The 26,154-nt window shown below is 42.1% G+C and overlaps 1 protein-coding gene across 1 annotated transcript; it reads right to left on the reverse strand.

The window, feature by feature from the left end:
- Positions 1 to 297: 297 nt before the first annotated feature.
- LOC140722725 (muscarinic acetylcholine receptor M2-like) lies at positions 298 to 1,702 on the reverse strand. Its single transcript, XM_073037416.1, is given in 2 exon segments — positions 298 to 849; positions 851 to 1,702. Coding segments are annotated over 2 exon segments (1,404 nt in total).
- Positions 1,703 to 26,154: the final 24,452 nt, after the last annotated feature.

Below are 26,154 nucleotides of genomic sequence, written 5' to 3' on the forward strand. Positions count from 1 at the left end.
TCGGGCCAAAATGTACAATTCCGTCTGCCCCAATTACGCACTATATTTGAAATTTGGGCAGATTCGTTTATGATTTCACACAGAAACATTATACTAATCAGCACACTCTTCATTTAAAGAGAAATTAGAAATTCATTGGACATAACTCAAGTGTACTTTCACTATATTACATGTAATGTCTATTTGAGGCATAACGTGGCGTGTTGAACATTTTACTTGCATACATTAGTGATAAACATTATGAAAGTCATCTATCGCATGTATAAAATGTTCATGGAGATGAGTTTGTTGTTGATTTTATCTTGTTGCACCAATGTTTTTATATTGACAGAAGAGAAGATGTTTGAAGGTTTTCTTGAAGGTAGAATTAAATAGTGCATAGCAGGCTGGGTTGAGAGTACTGTTGATGTAACAGAGCCAGTATCCAATGGTCCATACTGTGTTAGAGACGCAAACGGAACATATAGTGTTAATGATAACCATGACACTGTATGGGGTCCAGGTGATGATACATGACAGCAGAATAGCCAAGATGGTCCTGGTCACCTTATTCTCACGGGTTACAGCTCCCTTCTTTTTCTTAGCAGGGGTCTTTGTCATTTTAATGATCTTGTGGGCTGCGGTGCGCTCTCTATCTTTACCATTCTTATTGCTGTTGTCTGACACCATTTCAATTGCGGTAGCACAGTAGTCACTCTTCTGGGATTTCGTGACAACCTTTATGTTGGAGAGCTTGGAGCTGCCATTGCTAAAATGCCTCTGTACACTGGAGACGTTTGAGCTTTCATCAATCGTTCTTTCCTCCGTCTGGATGGAAGGGACGACACTGAGGGAAGTCGAGTCATTTGGGACCCCCCTTTTCCTGTCCTTGGCCACAATGATCCGTCATTACTTCACAAGCTGCCTTGCCGTTCTGTGTTTTGACATTCTGCATCTCATCAGGTACACTGGAAATGTTGTTGTTATTTGGTTTCATTGTTTGGCCTCGCACTGGACTGGGAGAACAACATGACTCTGGCTCTTTCTTATCCTTCCTGATCCGACTCTTGCTCGCACGGGATATGTGCAGATACAAAATAGTCATGGTAATAACTGGTAGATAGAAGGCTGCTATTCCAGTACCAAAAGTGACAAGTGGATTTGATAAGAACTGTATATGACACTCACCTTCTTCAACAGTCCGCCCACCTACAATGAACTGCCAGAAGAGAATGGCAGGAGCCCACAGGATAAATGACAGCACCCAAGCAGCTGCAATCATCATCCGTGCCATCTTGGTGGTTCTCTTCGCAGGGTAGCTGAGAGGCTTTGTCACACAGAAATATCGGTCAAAGCTGATGATAAGAAGGTTCATGACAGATGCAGAACTAACAACATAATCTAGAGCCAGCCATAAATCACACACCACTGGGCCCATAGGCCAGTATCCAAAGACGATGTAAATGGTGTAAAGGTTCATGGAGAACGCACCAATAATCAAATCAGCAGAGGCTAAGCTGAAAATAAAATAGTTGTTAATTGTTTGTAACTGTCTGTTTAATTTGATAGAAAGCATAACCAGAATGTTTCCGATAATGGTCACCAGACTCAAAGATAATGCTACAATCACAATAAAGATTACTTCAACTGTTTTGTAAGCGCTCCCTCTTTTGATGTCTGTTAGGTTGCTGAGAGATGAATTTGTCTGCGTTGAATTAGACATCCTTTCCCTCTGAGTTAGCATTGAAGCGGCCTAAACCTAAAAAATAGTAGAAAAAGGAGAAAATATTAGCAAACAAGCAATAAAGGATTTCTAATTGAAGCCTCACCAGGAAGAACACAGAAGACCATCCGTTGTAAAAAAAAAAAAGATTATTTCTGTGGGATTTTTTTTTTTAATCACAGAGATCAATTTTTGTACGTACAAAATTACGTACGTAGTTATGAATTAATAGTTAAATGCTATTACCTAATTGAATAAAGATGTTGATACCCGACATTGCAAACATGATTTCATTAGATTGGTCCACCTTTATGCACTTAAAATGATGGGAAACCTCTGATCCCTTGGTTCCCTTAGGTGCACGGCCTTAAAAGCAAAAACTACATGAATAATAGAAATCCCAGAAATGACGCAAGAAAAACAGAAGCACAGGATCATCCCTCCCCTACAGGAGGAACAACCATCCAGTCCAATAAACTTGCAGTCAGAAGTAGAAATAAAGCAAAGTCCTGGAAGGAGAGAAGAATCTTGGATTGAGTTACGTCAGATCAACAGCGTGTGTTTCAAAACAGAATGCTAAGGATCCATTTTAATGGTGGCCTAACACTGTTATTTCCACTAGTTATGAAACCCATGAGAACGTTAAACAATGATGGTCTAATTTTCTTGAAACTAATAGCCTAAGATCGGAATTTATGACCTATACCAAAAGGATAGATGACACCTGAAGCCAAGGGGCACCAATATTCTTGTGGGCAGGTTTGCTGGAGCTGTGGGGGATGGTTAAACTAATTAGGCAGGGAGGAAAGAAACTGGAATTACAGGTCTGATGATGGGGCATTTGATATACAAGTAGATGCAGAGTGTAGTGAGTCTGTGAGGAAGGACAGGCAGATGATAGGGCAAAGTTGCAGCCACTGGGATGAGTTGAAGTCTGACATGGTAGCAAAATCGTAGAGGGTAAGGAATAAATGTCTGAAGGTATAATATCTGAATGCACACTGTACAGTTTATGGAATAAGGTAGAAGTTAAAGATTACAGTTATGACATTGTGGGCATCACTGAATCGTGAATGAAATAAATTAATAGTTTGGAGATTAACGTCAAAAAATACATTGTAAGGAAAGGACAGACAGGTAGGCAGAGAGGGTGGAGTGGCTTTGTTAGTAAAAAATGAAATAGGAAACATTCGATTGGAAGATGAAGTATCCTTGTGGGTAGAGTTAAGAAACTGCAAGGGGAACGAGAACCTGATGGGAATTATATCCAGGACTTCGAACAGCGGCTAGATGTGAGGTACAAATCACAACAGCAGACAGAAGAGGCATATAAAAATGGAAATGTTACAATAGTCATGGGGTATTTCAATATGCAGGTAGATTGAGACATTCATGTTGGTGCCGAACCCCAAGAGATGGAATTTGTGGAAAGCGTTCAAGTTGGGTTTCTGGAACCTGTTGTGGTTGAGGCCACCAGGTGAAAAGCAATTCTGGATTGATTGCTGTGTTATGAACCAGATTTCATTAGGAAGTTTTAGGTAAATGAGACAGGTATCGTAATATGATAAATTCAGCCTGCAGATTGCGAGGGAGAAAATAAAGTCGGATATATTAGTATTTCAGTGGAAAAAAATGAATACTGTAACAGAAGCATGAGAGCGGAGCTGGGCAAGTTTAATTGGAAGGGGACAGTACGAGGGATTACAGCAGAACAACAATGGTTGGTGTATCTGGGAGCAATTCAGAAGGCGCAGGATAGATACATCCCCAAGTATTCTAAAGGTAACTGTGGCTGACAACCGAAGTCAAAGACTGCATAGAGTGAAATGAGAGAACAAACAATAAAGCAAAAATTGTGGGAAGTTGGAGGATTGCGAAGCTTTTAAAAACTAACAATGCACAACCAAACGTCAGAAAGAGAGAATAGATAAAAAATGAACATAAGTTAGCCAATAATGTGATGATGCCAAAACTGTTTTTTCTGAAATATAAAAAGTATAGGAGAGACGAGAGTGGACATCGGACCACTGGAAAATTGCGCTGGAGAGGTAGTAATGCGGGAAAAGAAATGGCAGACAAACTTAATACGTATTTTCTGTCTGTTTTCACTGTAGAAGGCACTAGGAGTATGCCAAGAATCCAAAAATATTGGGGGCATAATTGAGTGTTGTTATTACTAAGGAGAAGGTGCTTTGGAAGTTGAAAGTTTGAATGTTAGATAAGTCACCAGGACCGGATGGACTACACTCTCAGGTTCTGAAAGAGGTAGCAGAGGAGGCTGTAGAGGTATTAGTCATGATCTTTCAATAATCATTAGGTTCTACAATGGCTCTGGAAGATTGGAAAAGTGCAAATATCACTCCACACTTTAAGGGAGGGAGGCAAAAGAAAGAGAATTATTAGCCAATCATCCTGACTTCAGTAGTTGGAGGTGCTGGAGTTATTATTAAGGATGAGGTTTTGGTGTAGTTGGAGGCACATGATAAAGCCAGCAAAATCAGAGTGGTTTCCTTCAGAGGAAATCATGCCTAACAAATCTGTTGGAATTCTTTGAGGAAATCACAAGCAGGATAAACAACAGAAAATCTGTGGATGTTGATTACTTGGATTTTCAGAAGGGCTTTGACAAGGTGCCGCACATGAGTCTGCTTCGCAAATTAAGAGCCCACGGCACTACTGGAAAGATACTAGCATAGATCGAAGGTTGGCTAACTGGCAGAAGTGAGAATAAGGGGACTTTTCTGGTTTGCTGCAGTCACTTAGCAGTGTTCAACGGGGCCACTTTGTCGGAGCCGATTCTTTTCATGTTATATGTCAGTGATTTGGATGACAGAATTGATGGCTTTATGCCAAGATTCAGTATTACCCAAAGAGAGTTGCAGGGGAAGGTAGCGTTCAGGAAGCTAAAATCTGCAGAAGGCTGAGACAGACTAGGAGAATGAGAAGATGGAATATAGTGTAGGGAAGTGTTTATATAGTCATGCACTTTGGTAGAAGAATAAAGGCATAGACTATTTTCTAAATGGAGAGAAAGTTTAACACTCAGAGGTGCAAAGGAACCTGGGACTCCTTGTGCAGGATTATCTAATGGTTAACTTGAGGGCTGAGTCTGTGGTTGCTTTCATTTCAAGAGAACTATAATATAAGAGCAAGGATGTACTCCTGGGGCGTTATAACCATTGGTCAGACCACACGGAGCGGTGTGATCAGATTTGGGCCCTTTATCTAAGAAAAAGATGTGCTGGCATTGGAAAGGTTTATAGAGGTCCATCGGAATAAATGTTAATCAATGAGGAGAATTTGATGGCTCTTGGCCTGTACTCGCTTGAGTTTAGAAGAATGGAGGGGGATCTCATTGAAACCTATCGAATATTGAACAGCCTAGATAGAGAAGATTGGGAGAGGATGTTTCTTATACTGGGGAGACTAATTTTTAATTAGTTTCCGGTATGCCCACTTATTTGCAGCATGAAACATTTCTTCTCAGTTTTCGTTACACCTCTGACAGATTTGTGATATGTACACAATTATTTTACATCAGCAAAATCACAAAATGCTGGATGAACTCAGCAGAGATTTGCCAGAACATCGTGTGTGTTGTTTAGGATTTACAGCATCTGCAAATGGTTTCATACTTTTTCTACATCAGCAACGTGTTCATTTGTCCGTTGCTAACACGACGTTCATCTGTCTGCTATATCTCTGTTTATATCTGTTTTTCGTGTGTGTGTGTGTGTGTGTGTGTGTGTTTGTGTGTGTGTGTGTGTGTGTGTGTGTGTGTGTGTGTGTGTGTGTGTGTGTGTGTGTGTGTGTGTGTGTGTGTGTGCGTGAGAGAGAGAGTGTGTGTGTGTGTGTGTTTGGCCAGAAAGGTGTTGAAGCATTGAAGGGCAGTTCAAAATGGGAAACGGCAGGGGCAGAAGTTCGGTGTCGGTCGGGCGGTGTCGGTGCACCTCGTTTACAGATGTACAATTAGTCAGCAAATCCCTGAAATCTGTAAATGTGACTGCTACCGCATTATTTCCTCCAGATGAATCATCTATATAATGCCCAAACATTTTTGTTGCAGTTGTCTTCGATCGGCCGAATACTTACATCAGAGACAATAATTTTAAATTAAAGTGTTTGTTCAAGAAGCTGTAACTAAGAAAGTTAGTCAGGGATGCAACCATATCTCAGGAGACCGATAATTTGTATAAACCAGGGCCGTTTTGACGAAATCAGCTCAAAGTGTCTGCCCGAGCTGTGGATTCAGGAGTAACAGAATTAATACATTCTCACTGAAATGGATTGTTCTCTCATCTGGCAGATAAAGGAAGTCTACTGTCCTTTTATTTCAGCCTTTGGAATTCCCGGTAGGCCGCAGTGTCACCTGCCGTTGGTGGGAATTGAAGTTTAATAATAATATTGTGATCGCTTCTGTCGCTGGTTTCCACTGTCACCTGTCCAGTCCCGGTGTTCTGCATTTCAGGAATGGAATGGAAACACCGGGAATGTGTATTCTGGAATCCGGATCAAAAACAAACTGCTGCAAGAATTTAGCGAATCGGCCAACATCTGTGGAATTGAACGGGTTAGACAGCGTTCTTCCTGGTGTTTGCGTTCAATAATTTGATGTTCTGTTTTCCGTACTTTGGTCTTGTGGCAGCTGCCCTGTATTTGGGAATACTGTGTTTGCACAGCCAGCTAATACTAAACGAATTGATTGTCTGCAGTTGTACTTGAACGGGTCTCTGAGTTAGGTGTAACAATAAAACGATCTTTTGGTAGTAACAATTTAGCAAATGTGAGGAGTTCTTTTTCTCAACTTCCTGTTTCCTCTCTCTCATCCAGCGAACTTGGTGGCGATTGTGATCTTGCTCCGGGGAAAGTGCGGTCTCTCCAAATGTGTCTCTCGGTACCTGGTGGGAATGGCAGCGGCCGATCTCCTGGTCGTTATCTCCGATCCGCTGCTGGGGTGGACTGCATCGTTTTATTTTCCCCGATCATTCCTTTTCATCACTCCTGTGTGCAGTCTCGGTGGATGGCTGGTATTTGCGAGCACCGCGACCTCTGTCTGGATGACTGTCGCTTTCACCGTCGATCGATTTGTGGCTATTTGCTGTGAGAAGCTGAAAACAAAATATTGCACCGAGAGAACGGCGGCTGTGGTTATCGGGACAGTGAGTGCGCTGGCCTGTTTGGAGAGTGTTCCCTGGTACTTTGTATACGAGCGTAGAGAGTTAATTCATGGCGTTCCCTGGTATTGTGCTCTTACATCGAGTTTCGAAAACTCTCCCGCATGGGCCGCATTTGAATTGTCTTACCGCATTTTAACCCCTTGTACCCCATTCTTTCTGATTTTCCTGTTCAATATACTGACCGTCAGGCGGTTTCTAGCTGCCAGTCGAGCCCGCAGGAGGCTCGGAGGACAAAACAGTGGAGAGACTGACAGGGGCCGGGAGATAGCAAACCGTCGCAAATCCATCATTTTGCTCTTCAGCATATCCGGTAGTTTCATCTTGCTGTGGATAACACAGGTGGTATTTTATATCTATCAACGAATTTCATTGAGTTTTGTTTATTCTGTCCCGGACCCCTGTTACATCGCAGAAGAGATTTCAGCGATGCTGCAGGTTCTCAGTTCCTGCACCAACACTTGTATTTACGGACTGACTCAGAGCAAATTCAGAGAGGAACTGAAGAATGCGGTGAAATGGCCTTTGAATCGGATTTTTATGAAGAGAGTTAGAAAACAAACAATGTGATGAACAGAGATACAAAGTAAACATGAGAAAATCTCTTAGATCCTCGAAGTCCAAAAACAACACACACAAACTCAAGGTCCTGATGAATGGTGTCGGCCCCTGTTTGTTCTTTTCCATAGAATTTTCCTTTGCATAAATCCTCCCTCTCTTATGAAATTGAAAGTTCAGGCGAGCCTGTTATCCCTGCTTCTCGATTTTGACAACACTGCCTGATCCCTGAGTATAATTTCGTCTGCGTGAAACACTCCTGCTCCTGTCGTGACCTGTCTTAACGTACACGCTCTTTTTCTCCTCCTTCTCTACCTATAGGTTCTCATTCCCTCTGCTACATTCAACTGTCTTCCAGCTAGAGAACTTTAACTGAGCTTTAGAACACAAAACCCCGTACGGTAAGAATGCAGATACTACTACAGCCGCTGCCAGAGCGGGAGGGTGCACAGCTTCACAACATCTATCACGATACCGTAAAGGCACATACCTTTATGACTGCTGTCAGCAATTGAGCGGTGATGGAGCGCCGGGAGGGAGCGCAACAGAGAACCGAAGTGATGGACAGCAGGCGAGTGAAAGCAAGAGAGAGACTGATAGAGCGAATTATATCAGGAAGTTGGTATGGCAATATTCTCAGACGTGTGGACAACAAGGAGGAGGAGACTTTAGGTCAACGAGCAGTAAGGTGGTTTAAACCTTTGGGGATTTAGTCAATGAGGCGACCGACACACATTCAGGCAAACATGCAGTAACAAATTGTCATCATGGTTAGCACACACATAGTGAGCTGGGGGATAGGGCCAATATCTAAAACAATCTCTCTCTCCCCCTCTTCCCACAGTCAATCTTCCCGGACCCCAACCACGGTCTCTCGCTCCCAAAGGTCTCTGCCCCTTACACCCTCCCCTCTGGATCGCTCTCCACACAGACGCTCTTCGCTCCTACTCTCTCTTTCTCTCAGTTTTACTCCATTATCTCTCCCCCTGGTCTCCCTGTCTGCTCAACATTTCTCTCCCTTTCCCTCTCGCTCTTCCAAATCGGTTTCGCTCTCCCCAGTCTCTCTCACTCTCGCCCGTGTCTCTCGCTGTCCTCAGTGTCTCTTCCCCCATTTCCACTCACCACAATCTCGCTCTCCCCGTCTCTCTCTCCCCTGTCTCTTTCTTCCAGTTTGATTCCCCGTCTTCTTTACGTCTCTCTCCCCAATTCTCATTCTCCCTGCCGCGCTCTCCAGCATTCCTCTCTCCCCGTCCCTCTCAGCCCATTGTCCTACTCTTCTTCTATTCTCTCCGCCTCGAACTTTCACCGTCTTCCCTTCATTCTCCCCTAGTGTCTCTACCTCCTACTCTTCTCGTCTTTCTTTCCCGTCTCTCTCTCCCCCAGCCTCTCGCCGTCAGACTTTTATCCTCCCCAAAGTCTTCACGGGTAGTGCTGAGCATTAAAAATATTGCCGGGGATTCTTCATTGTTACCTTTTCGTAAATACTCTTGTTGTACCAGGATTTCGAAATGGTGAGGACAGGAAATTCATTTCCAGGTGCAGCCTCTAAATTGATTTCCAGTTCCATTTCCCACCCTTCCTAAATGAACTGCACTGAGCTCAGAGGTTTTATCACAACGATGTTTCTATGAGGCCAACATGATTCCTATGGAGTTATATATGTGTTTTTACTTTTCCGATGTCCCAATCGAATCGGGAGCGAGACTGGAGGCAATTCAGAGGCCTGTGAGTGCGATTACGAACGGAACGTTCGAGGGCTTTCAGCTTTTGTTCAACTGCACATTTGAATTGGGACTCAGAGAGCAGGCTACTCCCGGGACCGTGAGGGTGATTAACATTAAAGCTGCTCTCACGTTCTCGAGGTGTTTTTCTGCTGCACTGATCTCCCTCCCGGCACTTATCATTGTAAGCAAAACAAGTGCTAAAGCTAGCCCTACCAATTAGGGTCCCGAACTGTCCTTTCAGATCAGGCGACACTCTGTACGGTGCTCCCGGTGTGGCCTCCTGTAAAACGGCGAGACCAGTTCACCGAGCACCTACGATCTTTCCGCCGGAACCAGCGGGATCACCCAAATGAATTCTACTTCTCATTCCTAGTCCGATCTGTCTATCCATAGTCTCCTCAACTGCCGGGATCAGGGCACACTTAGGCTGGAGGAACAACACCTTGTATTCTGGTTTTGTGGCCTCCGAGCTGAGTGTCGATTTTTCAAACTCCCACTTCACCATTTCCCATGCCCTTGCCCCTCTCTTATGTTATCTCCTTGACCGCCCATCCCCTCCCTCTGGTGCTCCTCGTTCACCCACTTTTTTTTCTTTTTTCCATGGTCTTCTGTCCCTTTCACCAATCAAATCCTGGCTCTTTGCTTCATCCGAGTTTCACCTATCCGGGTGTCTCTCTCTCCCCTCTCCGCACCAATCAAATCTACTCCTCAACTTTTCTTCTGCAGTCCTGCCGAAAGGTTTTGGCCCGAAACGTCAACTAATTTTATTTTGCATAGATGTTGCCTGATCTGCTGAGCCTCTCCAGCATTTTGTGTGTGTGTTGCTCAGATTTCCAGAATCTGCAGATGTTCTCGAGCTAGAATGGAGAGGCTTCATAGAGAATAAGCTTTGTCGAGCAAGTATCTGATCAGTTTATTCTTCATTCTTCCTCTGTTAGTGCGGATGGTCCCGGTGCAGATGTGTATTCTTTTTATGAGATGTTGATATTCCGTGATTTTCTCCCGGATAATGACATTTTCAGCAGGTGCACCGAGCGGCATTTCTTCATGGAAATCAATAAGGAACTGGAATTGCAGCTCGATGATCGTCGGGTCGAAAGGGACACTGAGGAGGTGAAAGATACGGGCTGCAAGGAGATGATCACCACAAAGTTTTAGGAGGCATACACCTGAGTGAGTCAGGAGCTGGTAGGAAATGAGCAACCAGTGTAGATTACAACCGTGATCCACCTCAATAATCAGTGTACCACTTTGGACACTGTGGGGAGGGACGAGCTAGCAGTGTAGCGACAGCGATCGGGTCTCTGTCTCTGGAACTGACACAATTGCTCAGACGGGACGGCGATGGGGTGGGAGAGAGGGGGACTGTAGTTGCGATCGGGAATTACATAGGAAGAGAATTGGACATGAGATTCTGTGGATGCATTCGAGCCACTGAGATCGTCTGCTCGCTTCGAGGTATCAGGATTACAGTTAAATATCAGAGGGGTACGGTAACTGATTGATCGGTCGGAGGATAGGTTAGTAGGTAAGCAAACAGAGGGAGAGTTTAATGAGACGGTCAGGAAGGACTGTGCAAAACCACAGGAGTGGAATAAGTTGCGATGTAACTGGTGGACAAGATCGAAAAGGGTGATTAACACAGGAGTGAAGGTGTTATATTGGAATGCAAACAATATACGAAATTCTCTCTCTCTCTCTCTCTCTCGCTCCCTCTCTCTCTCTGTCGAAGACTGTCGTGTTTTTTTCCTGTTTCCGACTTCATGAGCCTTCGTTTTACTAGTTTCCTGGGAGTTATTTATTATCCCATCAGAGTCTGTACCATCTTATCTCTTGGAAACGTTGTACTTGATACAACACTTAGAAACAGGACAAAATGTCCATATGGAATAAATCATGATTTCCGTATCTAGCATCGGGTAAGTGCGTCTATAAACGTACTCACGCTGAGTTGTAAAACATCACTGTGCAATGGTCTTTGCTGAACTCTCGCAATACATTCCCACTTTATAGACTGAAAAAATGTCTAACAAAGATCGATGTTTTTTGTTACATGTCTTGGCAAAGAGGAATAAAATTTAACTCTTTCCTCACACCAGTGCAAAATTCATTGTATTGAATTTATTGATTAGGGAGCGGGGCGTAAATTCATAAGTTCTTCATCTAATAACAGATACAATATTTTACTGCTCTTTGCAGTCCCCTTTCCAGCTTTCATGCACACATAACCCATTTCTCGTGCACCTTCATGTGTGTTTAATGAACACTCCATTACCCAAGCAGGCATATGCACCCTTACCTACCTTCTCAGTGTTACCTATTTACACGCAGCCTGTCACATATCCAATCTCAGCTCCTCTACTTTACTCACAAATAAACTTTAAAATCCTGCCAGAAGACCTGTCCGGGACCTATCATACAGGTATGGTAGCAAAGGGGCGCGGCGTCGCCTTTGCTTCCTCATGGGTCTGCGGAGATTCGGCATGTCATCAGAAATATTGGCAAACTACTGAGGGCTCTGGAGTGTGCTGATTGGCTGCATTGCAGTCTGGTATGGGAACAGCAATGCCTTTGAGCGGAAAATCCGACAGGGGGTGGGATGATTCGGTCGAGTATATCTCGGCTGGATCCCTCTCAACCTTTGACCAAACCTCAATAAAACGTTGCCGTGGGATAGCAGCGTCTATCATTGGGGATTCTCACCACCCAGGCCGCGCTCTTTCCTCGCTGCTGCCATCAGGTGGATGGTACAAGAGCCTCAGGACTCGCGCCACCAGGCTCAAGAACACCAGATACCCGTGACCCATCAGGTTCTTGAACAAAATTGGATAACGACACTCATTTAAATACACCCTTTTTAGTTCATGCTTTGTGTTTATTGAGATTTATTTATATCTGGATTTACACAGTTTGTTGTCCATTGATCCTGTTTACTCTTGCTGTTCCATAGGTTAGCCAAGTGTGCCCATAGGAAAATAAAAATAATATCATGGTTGTATGTGGTGACATGTATGTACTCTGATTAAAGATTTTTCTGTGAATATTTGAACTTTGAAGAATCCATATTCCTCATCTCACAATTGCACCTTATCTCACACACGTACCTTCAATCACATTCCGTATCTCTCACGTTTGCATAGTCATCAAATACTGTCACTCTCTGACCGGGCATATATAGAATCGCGCAGAGCCCCTTCTGGATATATTCGCACCTTAATTATATACAGATTTGCACTTACATAAACACATAAAATACTTGAATAATTGGCAGCATGACCGACAAAGTGGGAAATGACAAACGGACACGAGCGCACACATTTATATGTATATACAGACAGAAATGCACTAATATTACATCGGGCGATCCGCCGCTTACTCAATTGTTTCCCTGTTTAAATTTTGGTGGTGTCCCACAACACTTCACACTGTCAGTCAAAATTCTACACCACTATTCCTGCTACTGAACACCCCCACCCCTCCCTTGCCCAACTCTTGCCAGTTTCACTTAACTTCCAACTTGTATTCCACCTCGCGATCTCTGCGACCGTAGCGCATTCCAATCTCGATGGTACGCAGCTCCCAACGACAGACACGACAACGGAACGTCTGGAATAACGGGGAAAACTGCAGTGCAGGATCAGTCTGCTAGGTTTCAAGGCCCAGGATAATGAGCTGAAATCTGGGGGTGCATTTGCGTTTCTGAATGCCATTCGATTTTAAAGCTTATAAATCTGATATTTTGAATTGACACTGCACTACGCATGAACTTGATAAATTTGCATCACATTGACAGTAATGTTGCGAGAAATCTGTGCTTTACTAATCAAAAGCAACGCACATAAAATGCTGATGGAACTCAGCAGGCCAGTCAGCATCTATGGGAACGAATAGAGACGATGTTTCGATTCGAGAACCTACTTCATCTATATCGCTGATACATTTCCCATCAGAATGGTGCGAAATCGTCGGATTAACGCGAGGACAGGATGACGGGTGGTGTACGCAAACTGGCAGTGGGGCACGTTGTACAAATTATTTGTCACAGCGACAGCTGAGGTTGTTCGACTACTGAAGATCAGCTCCATAATCGAGGAACATTGATCCGTAAATAAATCCCGAACAGCGATGGCTAACTGCAAATCCCTGCACGGTCTATCACAGTGAGACAGAGTGTGAAAAGGATCAGAGTTTACATGAAGGCCAGACAATTTATGGGGAGTAATTTATTAGTTACTAGTGATACACACAACATGTTGGAGGAAGTCAGCAGGCCAGGCAACAGCTGTGGAAGAAAATAGTCGACGTTCCGTGCCGCCGACGTTCATCAGGACTTGCGGCGGGATAAAAAAGATGCGAATTTAGAGCAAGAAGGTGGAGTGAGGAGAGGAAGAAGAGCAAGGTGGCAGGTAATCGGTTGATTTTCTTTATTCTGCAGATTTTCTGTTATTGGTTGCTGGCTTAATAGATAACTTGGGATATTTAACACTCAAGAAAATGGCTTCAGTGTTACACCAGACATACATGAACTCAAGATTCATAATGAGTGAGGATTTTTAGAACAGACTTTTCATTCAGGCTTGTGGGTTCGAGCTCCACTTTTAAACTGTTTCTCTTCCTTAATACCTGCATCCAGGCTAGGAATGTTGGAGAACGTGGTGGGGGGTATGACGTAATCCCGGAAGGATTATATAGTTTATCGCCCCAGCTATTAGATGCTGACCAAGAATCCCATCTGCTCGTCACATTTGTCCGACTATGGTGCGAATTCCTCTTAAACGTTCCTGTCCATGTACCTGTTCATGGACAGATGGAGAGAGAGGCAGAGATGTGATCTGGGGATGTGGGGATTGGACAGCTGGATAATGGACTTCGCAAAGGAAAGAGCGAATTCCACTGTTCCCCCCATAAAAATAAAGCAGTCACTTTCCATGGACACTCTCGTATCGGCCGTCATCCAAGCACTCATTGCACTATTTCCCCCTCCACTTGTTTCCCTTCAATCCATGGTCCACCATGTACTACAATCAGATTACATCTACTTCAGGCCTTTGACATGTCTACCTATCACGTCGTAGTTTCGTCCATCATTCCTACTCACCCGCCCCCTTCTCATTCGCCTAATCGCCAATATTACTTGAATCGGCATCTTATTGGGGGATTTTAACCAGGCCAGTTTGAAAAGGTCACTTAAAAGTTGTCATCAACAATCACGTGTAGTACCAGTGTGAACAACACACTGAACCGCAGTTACAGTAAGATGAAGAGAGCTTACCGTGCTATTTTACGCCCACACCAGGAATGTTCAATCACCCGACTGTACCGCTACTTCCTGAGTGTAGGCAGAGTGCTTCCTTACTGATTACCGTCCGTAGCAGTCACATCTACGGTGATAAAATGCTTTGAGGAGGTGAGGTTCGTCATGGCCAGAATTAAATCGTGCCTCAGCAAGGAACTGGACCATTGCAATTTGGCTATAGCCACAATAGGTCTAAGGCAGAAGGTCTTCACGCGGTTTTGATCACTTGGACAATAGAATCACCTATGTCTCGATGCCTTCGTTGATTAGCTCATCGTTGAACACCATCATTATTCCACTAGTCCCCATTGATATATTTCGGTACCTGGACCCTGTACCTTCCACTGCAACCCGTTCGTCGATTTCCTGAACAGTAATATACAAGCCCCATTTCCAGAAAAAGTTGGGATATTTTCCAAAATGCAATAAAAACAAAAATCTGTGATATGTTAATTCATGTGAACCTTTATTTAACTGACAAAAACACAAAGAAAAGATTTTCAATAGTTTAACTGACCAACGTAATTGTATTTTGTAAATATACACAAATTTAGAATTTGATGGCTGCAGCACACTCAACAAAAGTTGGGACAGAGTTAAAATAAGATTGAAAAGTGCACATAATATTCAACTAACACCGGTTTGGAAGACTCCACATTATGTAGATTAATTGGAAACAGGTGAGGTATCATGACTGGGTATGAGAGTAGCGTCCATCGAAGGCTCAGTCTTTGCAAGCAAGGATGGGTTGTGGCTCACCCCTTTGTGCCATGATTCATGACAGAATTGGTAGTCAGTTCAAAAGGAACATTTCCCAAAGCAAGATTGCAGAGAATTTAGGTATTTGAACATCTACAGTACATAATATTGTGAAAAGATTCAGAGAATTCCGAGGCATCTCAGTGCGTAAAGGGAAAGGTCAGAAACCACTGTGGAATGCGTGTGATCTTCGAGCCGTCAGGTGGCACTGCCTAAGAAACCATCATGCTAGTGTGACAATTATAGCCTCCTGGGCTCGGAAGTACTTTTGGAAAACCATTGTCACTTAACACAGTCCATCGCTGCATCCAGAAATGCAACTTGAAACTGTATTACTCAAGGAGGAAGCCATACATCATCTCTATGCAGAAACGCCGGCGGGTTCTCTTTGCCCGAGCTCATCTCAGAGTGACTGAAAGACTGTGGAACCATGTGCTGTGGTCAGATGAGCCCACATTTTAGCTAGTTTTCCGAATAAAACGGGCGTTGAGTTCTCCGTGCCAAAGATGAAAACGACCATCCTGATTGTTATCAGCGAAAGGTGCAAAATCCAGCATCTGTGATGGTATGGGGGTGCATCAGTGCCCACGGCATGGATGAGTTGCATGTATGTGAATGTACCATTGACTCTGAGGCGTATATTATGGTTTTAGAGAGACATATGTTGCCATCAAGGTGACGTACATGCTTATTTCAGCAGGACAATGCCAGGCCATATTCTGGACGGGCTACAACAGCGTGGCTTTGTAGACACACAGTGCATGCGCTTGACTGGCCCGCTGCCAGTCCAGATCTATCTCCTATTGAACATGTATGGCGTATCATGAAGAGGAGAATCAGACAACGGAGACCACGGACTGTTGAGCAGCTGAAGTCTTATATCAAACAAGAATGGCCAAAATTTCAAATTGCAAATCTACTACAATTAGTATCCTTTGAATAGACAGGTCCCAAGTTATGGTAACTTACCTTTTAAATTAGTTAATGACTCTTTTATTTACTTAGGGATTAAAATTACAAAAAAACCATAAGGATTTATTTAGGTTTAATTTTTTACCCTTAATTGATCAGATTAAAGCCTTGTTTACTAAGTGGTCACCTTTATCTTTATCTCTGATAGGTAGGATTAATGCTATTAAGATGGTTATTTTACCTAAGTTTTTATACATTTTTCAAGCCGTACCAATTTTTATTCCGAAATCCTTTTTTACTAATGTTGATTCAAAAATTTCCTCAAACATATGGCAGAATAAAAATCCCAGGATATGTAAAATATACTTACAGAAGACAAAGAAGGAAGGTGGGTTGGCATTACCTAATTTCAGATTTTATTATTGGGCAGTTAATATTAGATATTTGTTATGTTGGTTAAAAGATTGGGACGGTCCTTTTGGTCCACATTGGGTGTGTTTAGAAATTAAATCGGTACCAGGTTATGCCCTGGGTTCTATTTTAAGGACTACTCTCCCTTTTGCTCTTTCTAAGTTGCCGAAACGAATTGACAACCCGATAGTTAAATATACCTTACGTATATGGTTTCAATTTAGGAAATTTTTCGGGTTGACACATTTCGTTTTAAATAGTCCTATCGTATCTAATTGTTTTTTCCATCCTTCAATTATAGATCAAGCTTTTTTGTCCTGGAAAACTAAGGGTTTATTAAGATTTTCTGATTTATTTTCGGACAATTGTTTTATGTCTTTTGAGTAATTATCTAATAAATTTAATTTGCCTAGATTTCACTTTTTTAGATATTTACAGGTGAGGCATTTTTTAAGTACGGTACTTCCTTCGTTTCCAAATTTTGTGTCTTCAGATATTTTGGAGAGTTTGTTCGAATTAAACCCCTTTCAAAAAGGGCTTATATCAAAAATTTATAATATAATTATGATGATACGTTCAGAGTCCCTTGACAAGACCAAAAATGATTGGGAAAGAGAGCTTAATCTTATTATTCCTAATGAGAATTGGCATAGAATTCTTCAATTAGTTAATACATCATCTATATGTGCCAAACATTCATTAATACAATTTAAGGTCGTACATATTTATGTCTAAGGATAAATTAGCTCATTTTTATTCTTATATAAACCCTACTTGTGATAGATGTCAATTTGAAATTGCGTCTTTAACTCATATATTTTGGTCTTGTCCGATTTTGAAAAAATATTGGAAAGATATTTTTGATATTATTTCTGCGGTATTGAACATAGATTTACAACCCCATCCTATTACCGCAATTTTTGGTTTACCGATGAAGGACTCAATTCATTTATCTCCTTCCGCCGGTCGAATGATTGCATTTCTTACTTTGATGGCTAGAAGATCTATTTTGTTGAATTGGAAGGAAATTAATCCTCCCACTGCATTTCATTGGCTTTCTCAAACTATGTTATGTTTAAATTTAGAAAAAAATTAGAAGTGGTGTATTCGATACTTCTATTAAAGTTGAAAAGTTATGGAGACCATTTATTCAATATTTTAATATGATGTAATATGACCCTGTTCCAAGTTTATTGGATTTTCCAGCCTTAATTTTATTTATGTTGAGAGGATCGGAGCTGACGACACTGATGATTATGTATTCTTCTGAGATAATATAAACAGCCCTTTTTTTTCTTCTTTTCTTTTCTTTTTTCTTTTTTCCTTTTTCTTGTTTGTTTTTTTCTTATTAGTTATTAGATTATTAGATTAGTTTTTTGCATATTTTTTTTTCTTTTTTCTTTTTTATACATATTATGATATACCCAGGCTTGCCTTGTTTATTTGTATATTGTATCGTTTATTATTTGGGATACTCATTTATAATGTAATCATTGCTTATGTACTCTTTTATGTTCAGTTGAAATATGTATGTTCTGTAATCCCATTATCTATGTATTAATTTTGTTTTGTTGATACTAATAATAATAAAAAGATTGAACAAGAAAGAAAATTTCCAATTGCAAATCTACTACAATTAGTATCCTCAGTTCCAAAACGATTAAAAAGTGTTATTAAAAGGAAAGGCGATGTAACACAATGTGTAAACATGACTCTGTCCCAACTTTTGTTGAGTGTGTTGCAGCTATCAAATTCTAAATTTGTGTATATTTACAAAATACAATTAAGTTGGTCAGTAAAACTATTGAAAATATTTTCTCTGTACTTTTGTCAGTTAAATAAAGGTTCACGTGAATTAACATATCACAGATTTTTGTTTTTATTGCGTTTTGGAAAATATCGCAACTTTTCTGGAAATGGGGTTTATATATTCTGTGCGGAATGGTAATAATGTCTCTTCCACGGTGCCCATCAACATTGGCGCACGTCAGGGATGTGTGTTTAGCCTATTGCTCTACTGCCAGTATACTCACCCAGTAGACCTGAACCCATCGTATCGATGCAGTTTAAATAAAACAAGACATCGGCTGTGTTTGGTTTGTCACCTAAAACACTCGATAGCTTCTACAGATGTACCATGGTTATCATCCTGACAGGCTGCATCATTGTCTGGTACGGGGCTGCGGGACTATTGTACAGGATCAAAGGAAACTACAAAAAATTGCAACATTTTTCAGCTCCATCTTGCCTACTGGCTTCCGTAATGTCCCAGATATCTTCAAGGAGGGATGCCTCAGAAAGGCGCAGATTGTCACTGAGGACCATCCGACCCCCCATCACTCCATCACTCAGGACATGCCCGCTTCTCATTGCTATTGTCAGGAGGGAAGTACAGTGCTGAAAGTACACATGCAGCGATCCAGGAGCAGTTTCATTCGCTCTGAAATCCGATTCTTCAATAGACATTTAACCAATTAAAAGTAACTCACTTTTATTACTTCTGTTTTTGCACTATTTTGATCTTACTGTATCTCTAGCTATATATCTATATCTATGTGTGTGTGTGTGTGTGTGTGTTTATGTCTACAGTGGGACAAATATCCGCAGGCCGTATGGCTCTCTCAGTGGATCTGCATTCTGTTGAGGAGGTTTATTAAACTGCGATGCACGATAAACCTGAATGTCCTTGAGCTGCGATATTTACAGATTTTTAGTCATGATGAAGATTCACCAGCGTATTCTACACTTCGTCCGGCTCCAAAGTCTACCCGAATTCATATTTTATTTCTTGAATTCATTCCATCGATTCAGCCGCTTTGCAATTGGGAAAGCACAAATTATTTTAATGTCCTTGATGATACCAGATTTTTGACTGATTTTGAGTTCCGGACTGATTGAAGAGGTTGGCGGCTGATATAGTGATAGCCGTGAAAACTAGCCAAACCTCTGCTACGCTGTCTGAGTATCTACACGCATTAGAAAGCGCTTTTGGTACGACAGGGAGCCCACTGGAGTTTATGGGGGGTTTCAAATCATAGAGAATAGGGAGAAGCTTTCCGCTTACATTTTTCGGCTACAGAGGCAGTTAAATTTATTTGCGGCACCGTGGGTCATTCAGGTGGCTGAGGTGGATAAGTTGAGGATGGACCAGATAGCCAAGGGCGCCCATCCCAGGACATGATTGCTTGGGGTCTGCAACAGTCCCTCACTTGTTCAGCTGATCAGAGAGGTGCGGGAGGAGAAGAACACATCGGAGATGCGGGCGGAATCCGTTGGCAGGGTACAGTCCTCGGCAGTAGCGCCTAGTGGTGAAGTTTCCGCGGCCAGCCCAACCCGTGGAATGGCAGAGCTGAGAACTGAGATGTCCCCGATTTTAACAGCGGGAGTCGACCCTCCGGATGATCGGACTGGTAGAGAGGGCCACTCCCCCCCCCTACGGCGACGGACTACGCAGACGGCTGCGGGTGGCAGGGGTCCCGCGAGAAGAGTGGCGGTGGCAGATTCTGCTTTAAAAACATATATTTCTTTGTCACACGAAACATCAAAGAAGCATACTCGCGTAACGGTGTATAAACCATTGCACAGTCAGTGCCGTGGAAGGAAATTATTAGATTCTCCTGTCGGCACCGTTCCGTCTAATCACTTAATACAAGCGGCATATGATTATGTGACTTCAGGTTCTTTATCAAATGAACAGTCACTAGTATTAAATTGAACGTAGAAGTCTCAAATGTCTTCGTTGTAAGTGTGACAAATTCCTTTGTCCGTACTATGTGAACATTTCTTCCATAAACACTCGCTTTCTCTGATCTGCTCGTATTGTACCACAACCCGATGTAATGATAAAAATAACAGACTACTAGCCTTCTTCCCTAACAGCCTGAATGTTTACTAATATCCTTGTGCAAAAGTAACATCATATAAGCTTAATGTTTATTTGTTAGAAATCCCATCAATGACACCAATATTGAGATATTGACTATACAGTTTTGTATCTTGCTGAGCAGTGAGCCGTTATATTTGCTGCATGTGAGCGGGCATTAACAATTCAGCATATTACGAATGTTGTCGCACTTGTCGTTAGTAACCCATGACAATGGGATCAATAATAGTTGGACATTATCATTGGTCGAATAGTTCTGCCGAGCGACTTGATTAAAGACAGGCCACCGCATTGTCAGCGATGGTGTTGGAGTAGCAGCGGCATTACTGGTGTCGAACATACTGGAACTGGGCAAGCAGCTTAGTTCTCCATGTGAACAGAGACGGGACTGTGTCTGCAGTGAAATTATCACTGTGGTTAGCGATGTGGGATGTGAGCAGTAGGGGCGCTGTAAGTCTGGTCAGTGATGTGTTTGGATCGGTAATGATCATACAGGAATAGCTTCTTTCCCTCAGCCATCAGGATTCTGAATGGATATTGAACCCAGAAACACTCCCTCACAACATGTTGTCCACTTTGTGCACTAATTCAATTTAGCTATTTTATATATTATCTTCTAACATTATTTTACACCTCCTTCTGGTTCTGATTGTGTACAGTCAGTGATTCGCTTCAAAGATTCATGGCTGCTTTATTTAGTATTGCGTAGGGTCCATTTAAGAAATCAAAATACGCCTCTGATAGTTGAAACCTTCCAGAAGTTCAGACTAGTTCCCTTTTTCCTATCTGTCAATCTTCTCAATCTACTGTGCAATATTATCCTGTACCCCAAATCATTTTACTGTGCGTTTGAGATTCCTTCTGACAGATGGTTAGACATATTTTCCCTCAGATGCCTCTGTATTACCAATCCCTTTACACGGTTCTGTTGTCCAAATAGTATCCCATCGCGCAGGGTGAGAAGGCTCTTTCATTTTGATTATTTCCACCATCAGGTGTAATGAAGAAGATGCTGATTATGATTTGTTCTCTGTATATGTTTGTGCTACACACGTGGAGACTGAAATGGCCACGCAAAAACTCAAGTTAAAATGGTCAACACTTGTGCCACCAAATTACATCATTGCATTGTTCAATCCTTTCGCTCCGCTGTCCGACCCATAGAAAAAGTTATTTCCGTTGGTGATCACTTCATACAGTTCGCAATTTGCTGTGTACAGTCTCATCTATACAGAAACCATACGGATGCATGATGACAAATTGCAATCTATTGGCATTAGAATATCGACACACAGTTGCACTTTTAAGGTAAAAGCCGATATATGAGTTAGGCAGTGATTCTGCATTTGAGGTTAGCTGTGAAGCAGCAAGACAGTAGCACCTGGAATGATTGTCCACCTGTTGCTACTTACGCTGTCATATGGGGCAGTAATGGACAAAATACAATTCTGCATTTATGGTGCCTTTGATACAGGTAATCGCGAGCTGATGACTGCAGAGGAGTTGGATAAATCTCCAGTTTAATTCTATGCAGAGAGGAAGAATTTAAAATGTGGGTGTCTTCGGAACACAGTTCAGTCAGTGAACAGGACACGCCGTAAAATTATCACATTGGTCACTGCTATGGCCCAAATGACAAATTATCATCATGGTCAACTGTGGGCGTTGAAAAGTAATGACGTCGGCAGCTTGTCCTGCAGTGAGATCATCATCTCAGCTGAGTGAGCTGAGAGCCAGACAAGCAATGACAACATCAGCGTGAGTAGTGACCAACCTTGAACGTGTAGAACACTGTTTTCATTAAAGGCAAAGGCCCGTAATCTTTCTGAAGTTCCAGCATTACACTCATTGTGTCTGCTCCGTTTCCGCTGTCCTACAGTTCCAATCCAGGGAGTTGATCTCCATGAGGTCGGAGAGATGAGTTTGAGTTTCATCGGCTGAGATTTCGGACGGATTCATCAAGACAGTGTTTCACATCCGTCTGCATTTGCAAAGAACTCTTCCTTTTCTTCTTTTGGAGCAATGTTTACAAATCAATGCAAGATCTTTAAGAATAGCATGATTTATTTTATTTTATACAATCATATGGCGTATTCCATAACTCTGCATTGGCTGAACTGCAACGGGTTAACAACAATTATTTCTAACTGCAATTAATCTGATTTGTGATGTCCAATGACTCTCTTTGTTGTTGCATACAGCCAAGTTTAATCAAAACAAACCTGAACATTTATTAGGAAATTTTTCACAATACGGTTAAGTGTTTAAATATGTAAAATGTGTGTTTATATGCATGCATGATATTTCAACAATTATATTTGCTATGTCATTACCAGTATGCGAGATCAGAACAAAAAGCTGCTGTATAAAGCTGTAATTGATGTAGACTCGATATTATTATACTCCCCCGTGTGTTCCATTATCTGCACCACTGAATACAAGCTGCACATCCTTTCATACTTTCGGTTCTTTATTAACTTCTCCACTGAGCAATGTCCGGAATTATTTTTTTTTTGTGCAGATAGACCAAATAAAAGAGATGTAAGTCGTCCCTTTCCTCCTCTAGCCTGCTAGTCATACTTGAATATGGTTAGCCAACTTGCTTAGCCCACTGCTCCCCCTCCACCGCATCGATCAGTGTCACGTGCAGCCATGGGATTTGGTGGCGGATTGTCATATGAGCAGTTGTTGTATGTCACAGGTCCTGGTTATGGAACCATTGACGGAAAACAGACAATGTTTGAAGAGTGCTGATCATCCCTGGAGTCCTCGAACACAGGGGCGATTTGTTGCCGTTTCTCCTCATTCACATTAACTAACAAAATGAGATTGCATTTGAGATTGTGGAAGAGATTCTGGGGAAGGTATGATCTGTACCAAAGGGACAAGTTAGACCTGAATCCATGGGGTCTAATGTCCTAACGGGCAGTTTGGCTCGAGTTTTTCTGGTCAGTTTATCTTAATTTGGTATGGGGCAGGGAACCGACGTGATAGTGCCAAAGATGCGGCAGCTGTTTGAGAAACAGAGGCAATGTGTAACGAGACCGCTAGAAAGGAAAGGCTGATGATAGACCAAAATTGCTTTCAAGAAGATTAGTTGCACGTTAAAAAGGCGGACGTAATTGAAATGGGTGAACGCTGGACTGAAGAAGTTATATTTCAATTTGCGTTGTTTACTGGATATTGTAGAACTTCTAGCGGAGCTCCATATTGGCATATGTGTGTAAGCTGTGGAAAGAACAACTGAATCATAGTTGAAAGAAGATTATAGCTAGGAGCTTAATGTGAGTGATACACATTGTAGCAAAAGTCCAGGAAAGAACGAGGAAGGGGCGCTGTTGCTCTGTTGTTTAAAAATGAAATCAAATCATTGCAAAGAGGTGATACAGGGTGATAAGGCGATGTATCATTGTGGATAGAGCTAACGAACTGTAAGGGTAAAAGACGTCGGTGTGATTTTTAGAGAGACCCCACAGACAAGAGTAGGGATGTGGTATACAAATAACAACGGGAGATAGAATTCCATGCCTAAAGGGTAATATAACAATCGTCATGAGGGAATGCCGCCAATTATTGCTTCGCTTGTGCGTTGTCGGCATTCACTGTTCTCTCTCTGATCGGTCCGACCCTCTCTGTGACTCCAACCCGATATCAATTCTCGAATACGAGGAAATCTGCAGATGCTGGAAATTCAAGCAACACACACAAAATGCTGGTGGAACACAGCAGGTCAGGCAGCATCTAGTGCTTCTCCTTATAGATGCTGCCTGACCTGCTGTGTTCCACAAACATTTTGTGTGTGTTGCATCAATTCTCGAATGTTGGGATCGTCTATTGTCATTCATCAATCCACGAGCGTAATGGAGAACGAAACCATTATTACTCAATTCCGATGCAGCTTTAAAAAAAAACAAAGTACGCATAATAACACAATAAATATCAATATAAACGTTATACTATGAAATAAAAAGTACAGTGAGATGGTAATTACATAGGATTAACTTATATACATTGACTGTACTTAAATAGAGGCTGGTTGCGGGGGTATCTGAATATCAGATGACTCTGACAGAAAATGATAAAGTAACAAACTGAATTACCTCTAAAATGTGCCAACGGCCAGAGCGTTATGCGGCATAATTACAAAGACAGTTTGCACAGTACTTTAAACCATTTCGAATCAATCAATTCCCATTCTTAGACCCCATTACTCTTCACTTTCTGAATAAGGTTTTACTGAAAGAGAGCGAAGGCAGATCTGTAGGGAACCGAAATGTTGGTTCAGAACAGCAACGTTTCCAGTCTGTAACAGTTGTTAATATTTTTGCAGGATAAAGCAGGTTTTTCCTTTTTTTTCGGAATTGGAATATTATTTGAACCTTTCATCTGTGAGGTACAGATTTCTAAAAAATAAAATCAGAATTAATTTCGCGGGGGAGAGTAAAACATCTTTCAGCTACTCTGTGAACCTAGTCTGGGTCATGCCATAAATAAATGTATTTGTGCAGCTACTGAAATTCTGAATCACAGAACCCAACATTGTTCCTGAAAAAGCCGAAGAGACATCGCATGAGAATGAAGACCAGAGTGGTTGACGCTCAACAGAGAAGGAAACTCATCGACAGGGTGAGGAGCAGAATGGTGGATTGTCTATAGCTCTCTATTTCCGGATCTCGCTGTTGCCCGCATATGCCCCGTCCCTTGAGACCCCTGCGGTCTCTGATCGCCGACAGAATCTGTCTGGCAATGAGAGCATTGAGAGTCAGAATGAGGAAGAAAGGAAGTAACGGTTTCAACAGACCTTCCACCCAATAAAACCCCCAAATGATTTCCAAAAAAGAATTACAAGTCTACCGTTACAGACCCAGTTGCCACTCCCGAACGACGTTACTGTTTTCATAAACAGGAAAGAAAATGGGTTGTGTTTTAAGCAGAAACCAACAGATACTGCGCCAATTACGAATTACGTAATTTTGTGAGAGCAATATTTTGTTTTAAATGTAACGGAGCAAATGACCGCAAAGCTATCGAAAGTGAAAGCGACAGTGAAGCACACGGAGCAATCAACGGCCGCGTGCCACAGGACGTAGTGGACACTGCCTTGTACAGGACACTGTAAAGTCTGTATTATTGACCAATCTGTTACAACAGGACTTCGATAATCACCACCATTAGATCCGCCACAGCCATCGCCACCAGGTAACGACAGACACATTTGGACAGACCGCATTTTCCTCAGCAGAGAATGGTGATTGTCACAAGGTTAACTGCGGCGAAACGAAACAGAACAAAAACAAGATTTTTTTTCTTAAAAATCAAATCGCCATTTGTATAGAAGTCGAAACATCTTTTGTTCGCTTGATATAAAGTCCGTCATTTACTTCTAATGGACTTTATCACAGTGAGTAAGGATATACCTGTGTTTATGCGGTTTATGTGAACACCTGTCCAGAGCATAAAGTGCTTTACAGTAGTATATATTCGTATAATCGCTTCACCTTCACCTAGGCCGCAGCTACGAGTAGAGTGCAAGATTGATAGAGCCCAATATTTCCAAGCCGACCGACATGGCCATCTCAGCTGGTCCCGTTTGTCCGCGTATGGATCACATCTCTGTCAACCTTTCTCATTCAAGAAAGTGTCCAGGAGACTTTTAAATATTGTTAACGACCCTGTAACATCCACCTACTTTGTTAGTCTGTTCCACATACAGATCACATTCTTTGTGATAAAAT

This window comes from Hemitrygon akajei, unplaced genomic scaffold (genome assembly GCF_048418815.1).
Source record: "Hemitrygon akajei unplaced genomic scaffold, sHemAka1.3 Scf000086, whole genome shotgun sequence".
NCBI classification, from domain to species: Eukaryota; Metazoa; Chordata; class Chondrichthyes; order Myliobatiformes; family Dasyatidae; genus Hemitrygon; species Hemitrygon akajei.